Here is a 13,629-nt window from a genome sequence, read left to right on the forward strand (position 1 = left end):
AGAGTGGAAATACTTTCCTGGGGTACATGGGACAGGGTCAGTGGGCTGGGGTGTTGACCAGACGCGTGGGGAGGAGAGCAGGCCGACGGCTCTTTAGAGTGCCAACTTCCCACGGGTTGAGCGCTCTGGGAACAGGACTGAGCGGGACCCAACCCTAACCACACGAGCCGCACACTCAGATTGGTGCCATCGGCCGCGCGGCGTCCTTAAGAGCTCCCTGAAACCCCGCCCCCTTCCTGCTCTAGGGGCGTGGTATGGGGCAAGGACCCCGCCACTGAGCTTGCTATTGGCTAAGAGAGCAGGGTTGGCCTTGCGTTCGCCTGAGCAAGGGAGTAGACAGCACAGCGGCAGCGAAGGAAGCCTATGCGAGCTGGACAGCAGTGGGAGGTGTGTGAAGCTCGCACTGGCCGCAGACCCTCGGGCTCGATCGCCCGGGAGCAAGGACTCGGCGACGCGAGGCTGCCGGGCTACCCGGCCGAGGCATCGGAGGCGCAAACTAATGGGACTGGCTCGCTCGGCAGCGTCTCCCCGCTCTTCTAAGTACACTGAGCAGGGCCCGCGTTGAAGTAGAAGCTGTCCGGGGGCGCGTAGCCCGGAGTCCCAGTGTGGCCCGGAGGAACGGAGCCCGTGCCAGGGCGGCCCAGTCGGGAGCCCGGGGACCGAGCTTGTTTTGTGGGGAAACCCCCACTTCTTCCAAGGGACAGCGATCCCGGGACGGTCAAGGCGTCGGGGCGGCCACCGAGACCTCTGCGGGAAGACCCCGTCGGGGAGAGGGCTCGCAGCCCCGAACCGTCTCGGGGAGTCGAGCGGAATCGGGCGGGATCACCCGGGGGCGCAGAGCCCCCGTCGTGCCTCGTGCGGCAGCGGAGTGCCCAGGAGAACGAGCCCTCGGAGGCCGAAGCCCATGCCCGGGTTGGGGGCGGCTGCCCAGTGAGTCCTCCTGGCCGGCCGGGCGGAGAAGAGCGACACCGAAGCCGGCGGGAGGGGAGGACTTCAAAGCCGGCGGCTGCGGAGGATGGGCGCCTGAGCGGCTCCGAGCGCAGCGCGGCAGAGGAAGGCGAGGCGAGCTTTGCTGAGGAGGCGCCAAAGGATCCCGAAGTGCAGCCTGCCCCCGGGAAGATGGCTCGGCCTGGGCAGCGTTGGCTCGGCAAGTGGCTTGTGGCGATGGTCGTGTGGGCGCTGTGCCGGCTCGCCACACCGCTGGCCAAGAACCTGGAGCCCGTATCCTGGAGCTCCCTCAACCCCAAGTGAGTAACTTATCTCCTCTGAACCCTGGGGTGGGAGGCACTCCTTCAGGGTGAGGCCGCACGCCCCGGAGTGCATGTGGGGCGGTCTTTGGAGGAGGAGCGGCGCCTCATTTTGTCTCCGCTTTCTCGAGTGTTTTCTTGCGGGCGGGCGGGCGGGCAGGCGGGCGGAGCAGGGTGCGGCGGGGTGGGGTAGGGGGACTTGGCTGGGTTGTGACCCCCTGGGCTTCCCAGCCCTTGCCTCCGCACGTCCTGGATCAAGTGGAGATGGTCGCACCAGGCAGAGCTGGGGAGTCCGGGCGCCCGAGAGCGCACCGGAGAGCTGAGTGGAGGCGAGAACGCAGCTTCCTCCGGGGCCCCTGGGAACGTGGTGATTTTCGCCGAGAGCCGCTCCAGGAGTGAGCTTGACTCGGGCGAGGGACAAGGCCAGAACACGGGTTCCTCGTTTGCTTAGCTGTGGAGGGAACACAGAGCGGGACCCGGCGCTTGGGGCGGGTGGCAGCGCCAACATCCCCACTCGGGCTTCTCCCATTTTCATTTTTCTTTCTTCCTTGTTTGCCACCCTGGCTTTTTGCTTTGCTGTCTCTTCTTGCCCCCCGCCCCTCCTTTCTCCCTGCCGGAGCGGTAGAAAGGCGGGCGCTGCTCCCAGGCTCACAAAGGCAGCGGGTGGAGAGGGGCGGAGTGGGAGAGTGGTTGTTGGGTGGTGGGGGTTCGAACCAGCGCCCGTCGGGGGTCCAATGGAGCCGGTAACAGAGCTTCAAGGGCCAGCCAGGGCGGAGAGTGGCGGCCGAGCTGGCGAGGGAGGTGGGTGGGGAAGGAGCGATTTCTGCCCAGGCAGGTCCCCTTGGCCCCCGAGTCTGTCCCCTAGATTGGGGAGCTGTGCTTAGCTTTCCCCAAGGGGTTGGGGTGGGGGGTGGGCAGCTATATAAAGGACATCCTTTCTTTTCTTTCTTCTCCTTTCCCTGCACAACTACCCCACCACCACTACACACACAACCCCTCCAAACAACACGCACACCTTTCAGGGCGGTGGCTCAGTGGTTTCTGGGCTTTTAGTGGGAAGTCGCTGGGGCTGTTGTAGTGATCTCTGGACCTTCTTCTCTTTTGGCATCCAGGACTCAGGTTGGAACCCAGGGTCAAAATTGCTCTTTCTCTCAGTTTTCTGGAGGTCTCAGCAATGTGCGAACAACCCCACTTAGCAGGAAACTGGGGAGCTTTGACCTGCCCCATCCGTGATCACTGATTCCTGTATCTCAAATTTCTTCCTGTCCACTCTTGCTGCGCCCCCGCCCCCGGTAACTTCCCAGGCTCCTGCCTACCTTGGCCTCTTGGGTCCCAGGGACTTTTGATCTCTCAGCCCTGGAGTGGGAGAAGGCAGCTTTAGTTTTCTTCTCCTCGATTAAGGTAGAGTCCTATTACTGGTTGGTGGGATGGCTAAACCAGGGTCGGGGTGGAGGGCTCTGCCTGGGTACAAGGAAAGTGATTGGCAAGAATTTCTTTCCTACCCAGAAGCCAAATGGGGTACAACGCTCTCCTAACAGCAGGGGCTCAAAATGTTCTGGGAGCCCTGGGCTACTTGAGCCCCGGGGGAAGGTTGTGAAGTGTTCAGTTTCCCCGGTAAGGGTGGAGGCTGGAAATGCTCTCTCTTGAGCCAGGAGAGTTGAAATCCGCCTGGGGTAGCCCATCACAGGGGCTCATGGGAGTGACCTAATTGCTCTCTCGGGTCTCTAACCAGAGATAGCATGCAGCTCCACAGCTGGAAAGGAGCCCTCCTGCAGAGTTGGGGGTGCTGGAAGAAACACGATCTGTCTGTGCTCCCCCCGGTTTGTGCTCAGAGCCTTTAGTGCTCTGGACTGGTTTACAGGTTTTAGGGGGTGGTCTCCTCTCTGACCCCCCTCCCCATCCACCTCAAGCTGAGGGCAGGCATTGTGGGGTGGGGATGGGGGGTGGCTGAAGATTCTCTAGAACCTGTCCGAATTCCATTCTGTAATTGGGTAGATCCTGGGAAGGGTGAGGGACTGATCCTGGTGCACCACCCTTCCATCCAAGCTCAGGGGTCTGGAATGCAGCCACTGTCTGCATGTATTGGCTCCCGGTGATGGGGGCCAGAGGACAGGAAGGAGGCACTGCCCTCAGCTCTCCTAGAGCTCTGGGGGCTGCTTCTGCCACCGCGCCCAACCCTCAGGCTGCCACAGCCTTTCAAATAAACAGTCCCTCTCTGTCTCCCTCCCTCTCTGCCTCCTGCCCGAGTTCTCCTCTCAGGCCCGTGTCGGTTCGCCCTCTCACACCCTCCGTGAGCAGCGCTCACCTCCCCTCTCCAGCTAGGCTCGCCTGTTCTGCCTCGCTCTCACACTCCCTCTCACTCTTAGTCACTCTCTGCCTCTTTTTCTCAAGTCCTTTTGTTTCTCGCACATGCCCGTGCTCTCTCTCTCAGGCTCATTTTCTCTCTTCCCTCCCCTCTTCCTCTCCCGGCTTTTGGTCTCTCTCCTTAGCCCTGTCAGAATCTGGCAACCCCCCTCCCAAAAAAGAAAATCTCCCAGTGCCTATAAACCCTGCTTAATTGCTTCCTCCTTGGGAAAAAAAAAAAAAAATCAAAATAAAGAAGTGGTGGGGTTGGGGGTCTGCTTCCAGGTTCCAAGGTGCTTGCAGCCGGGCCCCAGCCCTGACTGAGAGGGGAAGCTGGAAGGGCTGGCCCAAGACTCCCAAGTCTCTTTCCCAAATTGGTGCTGGAGCCTTCTGGGGTGCTAGTCCCTGAGTGGCAGGAGCTTCTGCCTCCTTGGCCCCTCCTGTCAGATTTGCCCCATGAGCCGCAAGGTGGGGGGATGGGTTTGGTCCTGGTAGAGTTTTTTTATTTTAGGAACCTCTGTGTGTGTGTGTGTGTGTGTCTGAGTTGGGGGGCTGTTATCTAAATGGTCGTAGAAGACCCCTCCCGCAGCCTCTTCCCCTGGGAGCTTGGGGCAGCCGGCAGGCCTCACACTTGAGTCCTCAGCCAAGTCCAGCTGCTGCAGTTCAGTCTCTCAGTCCCGTCCTGACCCCTTCCTGCCCCCCACTCAGGTTCCCCCACCTCCAGGGAGTCAGAATATGCCTGAGATCACATTACAAACGTTCCCTACAAGGGGGCGGGGGTGGGGGGGTTTGGCCTGGCATCCGGGACCCTTGACTCCAGCATGGTTGGGGGCAGCTGCAGACCCCAACCCATGCTTGCCTGCTCCAAGCCAAAGTGTTGGCCCCAGCCCCACACAGCTGTTCCAGCTCACAGTCCTGGGGAGGCCAGCTCAGGGGGCCCTTTTCCGGGGTGGTTAGGGACCTGACCTCTTCTACTCTGTGGCTGATTGGCCACAGGTGAGGGCCTGAGAGTGATGGGAATCCAGCAGCTCCTAAAGTCCCCTGTTCCCCTGCCTCCCCACTCCCACACAGGGCAGCCAGGCAAGGGCAAGAAGGACCTGTGAGGCTGGGGTAGGGACTGAATCAAGGGTTCCCTTTCTTCTCTTGGGATCTCTGTTGTCTCATCTGCCCAGGTGAATGGGGATGGGTGGGCCCTGGATACTATGGTGCATCACTGTTTTCTGGGGTTAGGGACTAAAGGAGAGAGAGTGGGCCAGCCAGGAGGCTGCTAGTTGCCATGGGAACACCAGGTTTGGGGGAGATTCCACTTTGTGATTATTAGAGGAGCTGAGATACAGGGGTGCTCACCAGCCACATTCTGGGTTCCTTGCCCCGCAGACCATAGCAGCCCCTCTTGGGTGTGTTTCGCGGTCATTGTTTTGGGTCAGGGTGCTAGCAGCCAGGAATGTAAGCTCCTTCAGCTTTTTACTTCTAAATAATGCTGTGTTTGGCATCCTAACTAATAGGCAGGCGGCACCTTGCTACTTACAATGCACTCTCATATATGATCTCATCGGATGCTCCCAACAGCCCTGGGAAGTAGGTATTGGCCCCATTTTCCAGATAAGAAGGCATATGCCCGGACAAGGGAAGTGACTTATCTCAGGCCAGTCAATGACTTGCCTATGGAGGCAGAGCTGTGTTGTGTGCCATTCATTCCTGCTGCCTTGAAATGTAGGAGAGACAGGAATTCAAGGTGGGGTTTGGGAAGAGGCCCTGGCTCCCTGCCCCTGAGTTCCCCTCTTACCTCGCAGGTGTGCAAGCATCTGTCCTTGTGACTCAGGCCCTGTCTGTGTGGGGCGAGCTGTGCTCCAACTTCCTCATTTGACTTTGCTAGGCCTACCTCCCAGCGCTGACTGCTTGGGTGACCTGAACTACAGGCAGCCAACTCACTGCCTGGCACACTCCCTGCAGAGCTCTGAGTGGCACCTTTGGTTCCTCTCTGAGCCAAGAATCTCTCTTCTCAGGGACCCCACAGAAAGCAGACGTCGACATTGTGGAGGGGGGTGTTAAATTCATAATGGACACTAGCTTTAGCCAGGTGGGGCAGAGGGAAGGGCATAGTTCACTGTAGGTGGGGAGGGTGACTTCCTCCAGGACTCTCCTGGCTTCCCTGCCTCCGACAGAGCTATGTGTGCCAGGACCCAGCTGCTGTTCCTGCCCACCCACGCCTGGGCGGGCACTGCTGGGACACGCCAGGCCTGCTCCTGCCAGCCTCGGGGGCTGGGTGGAGCTGGGGGAGTTAAAGAGGAGCCTTTAATTTGGGGGCTCCCCACCCTAGCTGGGATGAGAACAGACTTGAGCTCTGGCTTGGGGTCTGTCCTCCACTGGTCTTGCCACCCTGGCGGGTACAGGTGCAGTGGTGGTGGGGTCACTGAATCGAGGTTGAGGCTAGAGTCTTCTATCGGACTTGGACTTGCATGGCCTAGAACCAGGCTCCCCCTTTGGCCATTCTCTGACCACAAGTTGCTAGATCCTGAGAGCAGGGTGACAGGGAAAGAAGTATAGAGCTGGTGGGATGTGGGCAGCTTTCTGGGCAAGACCCTCCTAGCTGCAAGCTCTCCCTGCCCCCTGTAAATTGTATTCACATGGGTGGAGAAGGGCTTATCTGGAGAAAACAAGGAGGGGGCTGTTGGTTACTTGGTTTCTGGCCAGTCCAGGGCCTTGGAGGCTACTATCCCCAGCCCCTTCAGGTTTTTCATATCCCAGGATTCTTTGTGGCAGTGATGGCATGGTAGTGTTTCTAAGCTAGGTAGAAAGGCTGAAGGTAGAACTTGAGCTAGGTGGAGGGCAAGAGCTGGAATAACTTAGGCCGCCTCCCCCAAGTCCTTTTACTCCCTGGGGTGGCGCCCTGGGGTCCCAGGGCTATCAGAGGCTGGAGAGGGAAGGCCTCAGGGGTTACCATGGCGACCTGCTTCAGGCTTCCTGCTGAGCCATGTCAATCCCTTTATTTTTCAGAAAGGGCTTTGTCTGGGGGTGGCCCCAGGCAGGAAAGCTTGGCTTGGTCATGGGGTAGGGGGAAGTAAGGTGGGGGGTAAAGATTTTCACTTGGGGACATCTCTTCCTTCTCTTCCCTTATTCCTACTCCTAATCTGGTAAGAGGGGAGAACTGTAGGGTCCCCCTTCAAAGTATGACTAGTGTTCTACCTAGCTTTGGGCTTCACTCTCACTGGCTACACACCCATCCCTTATGGTCCCTTACCACTCTCTTGAGCTTCTGACATGTCAAGATGAGGTTTGCCCAGTGGTAGGGAAGATGCTAAGAAGGTTACCAGTATGGGGGATCAGGGTCAGGGAAGGCGGGTCTCATCAGGCTCCGCTCCCTTCTGCACTTTAGGGGAAGGTGAGTTTCCCTCTGCCAGCTGCTATGCAAATGAACTAATGAATATTTATGAAGTCTGTTCACTGAGGTTGAAGAGACTCTGAGGGGTTTTGGGGGCAATAGTTCTCTCTTCTCCCCCCTCCTCCATCATGTAGACATCTGTTTCCTCAATGCCTCTGGCTTCAAGGTAGAACCCCAATTAGCTAGAAGCCCTGTTCCAGGGCTCTGGAACCTGGGTGGCAATGGGAGACTGCACTTGGGGTAGACAGGACTCCCTGGTGAGTAAGCCAGAACCGAGTGGTTAGAAAGCTGAGCTGGCCTGTCTCCCTTTCCGTGCCCTCTCTGTGGCTGCATATATATGTGTTGTTGAGATGCAACAGTATAACGATTCAGGCAATGTTTTAGGACCTCTTAGACCCATCGGGTTACTGTCCTAGGTAGGTTTAGACCCCTCTTTTCAATGGGAACGTTCATCTGATCACTCATTCCCTCACATCAAGGACCTGGACTCCAAGCTTCCTGCTAGCTCTAAGATGTGAGCAGTTGTCTAATCCTGCCATCTGGATGGAACCATTGTGAGCACTGGAAAGGGAAAAAATGCCTGGAGAATTCTAGAGGCTTTGGGGAAACTTGTTGGCTTTGTATGGTGCATGGGACAGGGTGTTCCATCTGAAATGTTTATCCAGGCTTCCATCCCATGCCTACTTCCTTTCTGGGTCCTCTGTAGTTAGGTACCAGTGGGGAGGCCATCTCATTCTGGCTGTTACCCTCCTACACATCAAGATGGCAGCTCCCAATTTGGTGGAGCCTCACTCGACATGGAGGAAAGGCTGCTTTTCTTCATCCACTTCATCCATGTGGTCAGTTTCCCTCTTTGCCTAGTTGGGTATCATTTTCCTCCCTCAGATGAGGACACAGGTTTGGCATTGCAAAGGCATTTGCCCAGAGCTCCCAGTAGGCCCGAATTGCTTGTTGTCCCTTTGGTGTAAGGGGCCCTCAGGAAATGGAACCACTCTTTTCTCAGATGATTGTGGTAGCCTGTGAACTGGTGCATGACACTGTCAGCTTCATTCTCTTTAAGCACTGCCTGAAGCCTTCCATTGTCCTTCCAGCTCCGAGAGCCTCTCTCCAATGGGATGAAACCCACCCTGCTTGCTGTGACACTTGAGGCCTTTCAGTTTGGCCCCAGGTGAACTTTTCCACCTCTTCTTCTATTTCTCTCTCCTCACTCCCAGCCAAGCTGGACCAATCACTGGCCCGAGCTTTGTGTCCTAGCCACTGCCGTCTACTCTCGCAGTGTGTTGACTTCTTATTCCTCACCCAGGACTCACTTTCATCCTGCCTTTCCTGTAGATCCATCTCTGACCATCCTGGCCAGATGAGCTATCTCCTTCCTCTCCCTGCCTCCAGCCCTTGCTGCTTGAATCATCATCCTCACACATACCTACAGATAGCCTGGTGTTGTCTGTCACTCGAGTGTGGGTTATTTACTTTTCCGACCCAAACTGGACAGTAAAGTCCTTGATAATGGAGCCATATCTTCTCTTCCTGTTTCCCCTCCAAAATATGAGAGTGAGCTCACAGGTACTTAGTCTTAGTATCTGACCTCCTGCCTCTTGGGAGACTGCTTCTAAGAGGCAGTCAAACACGTTGAACACCTATTGTGTGCTAGGTGTTCTCCATGGGCTGCCTCGTCTTCCCACCACAGTATTGGAAGGTAGGGGCTCTTGCCACCCCCACTTTACAAGAGAAGAAACTGAAGCTCAGATCGGGCATTGGAGGTCACATATTTAGTAAGGGCTTAGCTTGGGAATCTGATTCTAAAGTCTGTGTTCTTTCTCCTACATGGTTCTGCCTTGCTCTCAGCACCAGCCCATCCAGGCTCAGAAATGGCCAACAAAGCACCATTTTCTTTCTGTGTGCTTAGGCAAGGACAGAGTCCTATGGATAGGTGGTCCTGGGCAGCTGACCCTCCCTGCTGTCCTCCAGTGCCTGGCCTTCTGGATTAGAATATGAACCTGGCTCAAAAGGCATTTGTCCATCTCCTCTCAGGAGCTGGAGTAGGAGCAACACAGAGGTGAGGGGTTAGGATACAGATGAGTGGGGTTACTGAGGCCCTATCTCCTATGATCTGTTGTCTCTGGTTGAGCCCCTTCTCCTCTCCTCTGTTATTTTTAGGAATGAGAAGAATCAAGTTTAGGGGTTCAGCCTCTTCCATTTTGAGGGTGGGACGAATTGCCAGTAGGACAATGGGCGGTGGAAGTGAGCAGAGCTGCACCTGGCCAGAGACTGTGGCCATCATCCCTTTGTTCCAGGCAATGCCTGTTCCTATCTTTCCATCATGCCCAAGATTAGTAAGGATGGGGGAGAGGACATGGGTCCCAGACAGATTGAGCTTCCCCAGCCTTTGGCTGGGAGCTGCGGGGGGGTGCTGACTAAGACATGTGTGGGCTTGCTGTGTGTGTATATGTGTGTGTGTGTGCGCGCGCATGCGCGTGCGCGCATGCGTATGGGTATGGGAGAGGCAGTAGCAGCGGTCATGAAGGAATGTTTGTTGGGGGTGGGGGTATTTAAGACTGCCACCTCCAGGTAGCATGGGCCTGACACCTTGGTACCCAGCCCATTGGCCACGTCAGCCCCCTGTGGAAATGCCACATTAGGACAAAGGGCTCCCCCAGCCAGGCAGTGCTCCACCCTGCCGAGCAGTCAGAGCCTGGCAGCCTTGCCCATGGGCCACCCCTTCCACACCCTCCTGGTAGTGTGGTTCTCTCTCCCCACCCCCAGCCTGAGGATGGAGGAAGGGCAGAAGGCTTGCTCTTGCCGTCTCCACCCAGTAGGCCCAGCCTGGTTCTTGTCCACTTCCCTGGTTCTGGAATGGCCTGGGGCCACCCCCAACCCCGAGGCTGACCGTCTTCTTCCTTCTGGGCAGGTTCCTGAGTGGGAAGGGCTTGGTGATCTATCCGAAAATTGGAGACAAGCTGGACATCATCTGCCCCCGAGCAGAAGCAGGGCGGCCCTATGAGTACTACAAGCTGTACCTGGTGCGGCGTGAGCAGGCGGATACCTGTAGCACGGTGCTCGACCCCAACGTGTTGGTCACCTGCAATAGGCCAGAGCAGGAAATACGCTTTACCATCAAGTTCCAGGAGTTCAGCCCCAACTACATGGGTCTGGAGTTCAAGAAGCACCATGATTACTACATTACCTGTGAGTCCTGCCCATCCCATCCTCTGGCTCTCTCCCTGGGCTTAACTCTTTCCTCTCCTGTAGTAGTGGGAGCTTCTAAGTGGTACAATGCTATTGCATGTAGTTAAGGCCCTGCCGGATCTGAAACCCTTTGAAGACTGGCATGTTCTCCTCCTAGCCTGGCCTTGGAATTCTGGCCCCAACATTTACCAAGTTCACCTTGGCTCCAGGGGTTGGGCAGGAGAGGTCTCCAATTCATGTTGCTTCTCTCTTATTTTCTTTGCCCACCTAAGTTCTTATATTGGGAATGGTAGCATTTGCTGGGCCCTTTGGGATCAGCCAGCTATTCAGCCTTTTTCTTCAGGGGAAACCAAGGCCCCAAAAGGTGGAGGGGCTTCTTGCCTTAGATCACACAGTGAGTTAGAGATAGGGTCAGGACTCCAACCCAGTTCTCCTGATTCCTACTCCAGAATTCCTTTCAGTCTATGTAGAAGCCCCCATTATGATCCCAGTGAAAAGGCAGACCTTACTGAGGGACCATGGCCTGCTCGTGATAGGGGAGCAGTGCCCCCGGGGGTGGGGCTTGTTCTTGGCCTGGGCTGGACTAGGCCACTCTGTTCCTAGTGGGAGGGAAGAAAATGAAAAGGTTCACTGGTAGATGGGAGCCGCTTGCTTCTCCCAACTGCAGTTTATCTCCCTGTTGGCTGAGGCAGAATGGGAGTTTCTGGGTAATGCTGGTAGACCTTTCTCTCCTCCTGACTTCTCTGACTTCTCTGGCCTCTTCCTGCAGCAACATCCAATGGAAGCCTGGAGGGGCTGGAAAACCGGGAGGGGGGTGTGTGCCGCACACGCACCATGAAGATCGTCATGAAGGTTGGGCAAGGTGAGTGCCTAGTCTGAGGGTCCCCTCACCCTACCCCGTTTGACCTTTGGAACAGATGTTCCTGGCTGGGTGCATGTGTATTAGGAGTAGGGGGCGTAGGGTTACAGTATCCAGGCCATTCTTGGCCCACCCTTGATGACTGAGGGCACCTATGCTGGCCGGGTCCCTCCCTCTCACCTGTTCTCTCTCCATTCTTAGATCCTAATGCTGTGACGCCTGAGCAGCTGACTACCAGCAGGCCCAGCAAGGAGGCAGACAATACTGTCAAGATGGACACACAGGCCCCTGGTAGTCAGGGCTCCCCGGATGACTCTTATAGCAAGCATGGTAAGTGTATATGTATTTCCCAGAGGTCAGGAGCCATTGCTCTGTCACCTTGTTAGGCCCTGTCTCTGAAGAAATGCAAGCTGGACCTGGCCTGAAATCTGCTGTGTGTCCCTGGGACCCCTGGCTGACTGTTCCTCCCCACTTCCCTTCCTCAGAGACTGTGAACCAGGAAGAGAAGAGTGGCCCAGGTGCAAGTGGGGGCAGCAGCGGGGACCCTGATGGCTTCTTCAACTCAAAGGTGGCATTGTTTGCGGCTGTCGGTGCCGGTTGCGTCATCTTCCTGCTCATCATCATCTTCCTGACGGTCCTACTACTGAAGCTACGCAAGCGGCACCGCAAGCACACGCAGCAGCGGGCGGCTGCCCTCTCGCTTAGTACCCTGGCCAGTCCCAAGGGGGGCAGTGGCACAGCAGGCACCGAGCCCAGCGACATCATCATTCCCTTACGGACTACAGAGAACAACTACTGCCCCCACTATGAGAAGGTGAGTGGGGACTACGGGCACCCCGTCTACATCGTCCAGGAGATGCCGCCCCAGAGCCCGGCGAACATCTACTACAAGGTCTGAGTGCCCAGTACGGCCTCAGGCCCGTGAGGGACAGTCGGCCTGGACCGGACCTCTCCTTTCGCCCCCACGCCCCCTCCCTTCGCCAGTTGTGCCCACCTTTGTATTTAGTTTTGTAGTTTCTTGGCTTTTATAATCCCCCTTTTTCCCTGCCCCCTGGGCTTCGGAGGGGGGTGCTTGTGCCCCTAACCCCCATGCTCTTGTGCCTTCCCCCTCTGGCCAGGCCTCTGGGCTCCGTGGGGGCGCCCCTTCTTGGAGGGCAGGGCTGGACGCTGATGGACAGCAGGCAGGGAGGCAGTCCCCTGGCCCTGCCCCTCCCTCGCCCCCCTTGCCACCTTCCCAGGACTGCTTGTCCGCTATCATCACTGTTTTTAATGCTTTTGTGTTCATTTTTTAGCTGTCAACTCATTTTCATCTGTTTTTTGAAGAAAAATGGAAAAATGTAAAAGGCAGCCCCTCCCCAGGCTTTGTGAGCCTGGCCCGAGCCAGTATAAGAGGGCCTGGGGCACGATGTGGTCAGCCAGGAAGCATACGATGCCATTTCTTTTATAGACTCCTCGGTATTTCTGGTAGGGTAAGGGGCAGGCCAGGGCTGTTCCTGCCCATGATGGAAGAGGAAAGTGCTACTGGGCAAGGTGTCCCACCCTCCCCTCCTGACCCTCCTTCTACGAGGCTTATCCTGGCAATGGGGTAGTCACTGCCACCCTTCCATCAAAAAAAAAAAAAAAATCCCTTCCTTGTGGGATTCTTGGGCATCTCCTGCCTCCCTCACTCTCACGGTAATTAATGTCTTAATTGGCTGTTGCCTGGGGAACAGGAGAGCTGCTGCAGGCAGATGACCTCATGGGGGGTGGAGGGAGGTGAGGTGCCCAGGTGGCTATTTGCCCTGCAGAGCTGGGAGTTTCCCCCCCACCCCCCGCCCTGTTCTCTCCTTACCTTTGGCATCCTTTGGCCTGGTGGGGAAACAGAGGCCCAGGGTGGAGACCTAAGCGGGTATAAGACCAGGTGGCCTGCCCCTTTTCTGGGCCCTGGCACAGGTGGGTGACCCCCACCCAACCCAGCTCCTGCTGCTGTCCCAGTCTTGGGCTGGGGCCTGGAAAGAGGAAGAGGCTGCCTGGGGCTGGGCCAGCCCGCTGTGCACTTTGACCCCAGTTCCTTGCCAGCACGGCTGCTAACAGACTGCCACTTGAGTGCGCCTTGCAGGCACTCCCAGAGCAGCCATGGAAGGAGCTGGGCCTCACACCATCCACCTCCACACTGCCTCCTGGCCAGCTGCCCACCCCAGTGCCAGGTGGGAGAGGGAGCAGAACAGCCAGCCCCTTCCAGGTGGCAGTCGGAAGGGTTTTTGTTTTTGTTTCTGTTGCCATTTGTGTAAATACTAGTCTTTTTGGAAAAAAATAATGTAAAGATGTTTTGTATAAACTCTGAATTATTTTCTTGTTGCTTTTTTCTTAGAAAAAAAAAAATGAGAACTAAAAAAAAAAAAATTAACCACATGGAGAAATGGGTATAAAATGGTGTCATGATGTTGGGAAATGGAGAGTGAGAGTCGTGTGTGTGTGTGTGTGTGTGTGTAGTGGGGATATGTGCATGTGTGCGCTTTCCTGTGCCCAAACCACTGGTGACTGGGGCAAGTATGGGAAGAGAGTGGCTATCCTAGTGGAGCAAGATGTTTTAATGCCCTGTGCCCCTCCTGCCACTCCCCACACCCCACGTT

The 13,629-nt window shown here is 56.5% G+C and overlaps 1 protein-coding gene across 1 annotated transcript; it reads left to right on the forward strand.

Annotated features, from left to right (window-relative positions):
* The first annotated feature begins 306 nt into the window (after positions 1-306).
* On the forward strand, positions 307-13,412 carry EFNB1 (ephrin B1). Its single transcript, XM_050775275.1, has 5 exons — positions 307-1,247; positions 9,881-10,158; positions 10,928-11,020; positions 11,219-11,347; positions 11,503-13,412. The coding sequence occupies exons 1-5, from the start codon at positions 1,120-1,122 to the stop codon at positions 11,913-11,915; spliced, it is 1,041 nt and encodes a 346-aa protein (XP_050631232.1). The 5' UTR covers positions 307-1,119; the 3' UTR covers positions 11,916-13,412.
* Positions 13,413-13,629: the final 217 nt, after the last annotated feature.

This window comes from Macaca thibetana, chromosome X (genome assembly GCF_024542745.1).
Source record: "Macaca thibetana thibetana isolate TM-01 chromosome X, ASM2454274v1, whole genome shotgun sequence".
Taxonomy (NCBI): domain Eukaryota; kingdom Metazoa; phylum Chordata; class Mammalia; order Primates; family Cercopithecidae; genus Macaca; species Macaca thibetana.

Excerpts from the sequence above, each read along its gene's own strand:
- EFNB1 (XM_050775275.1), top strand. The coding sequence starts at position 1,120 with ATGGCTCGGCCTGGGCAGCGTTGGCTCGGCAAGTGGCTTGTGGCGATG. Across the intron at positions 1,248-9,880 it reads TGGAGCTCCCTCAACCCCAA|GTTCCTGAGTGGGAAGGGCT; the intron begins GTGAGTAACTTA and ends CCTTCTGGGCAG. Across the intron at positions 11,021-11,218 it reads CGTCATGAAGGTTGGGCAAG|ATCCTAATGCTGTGACGCCT; the intron begins GTGAGTGCCTAG and ends CTCCATTCTTAG.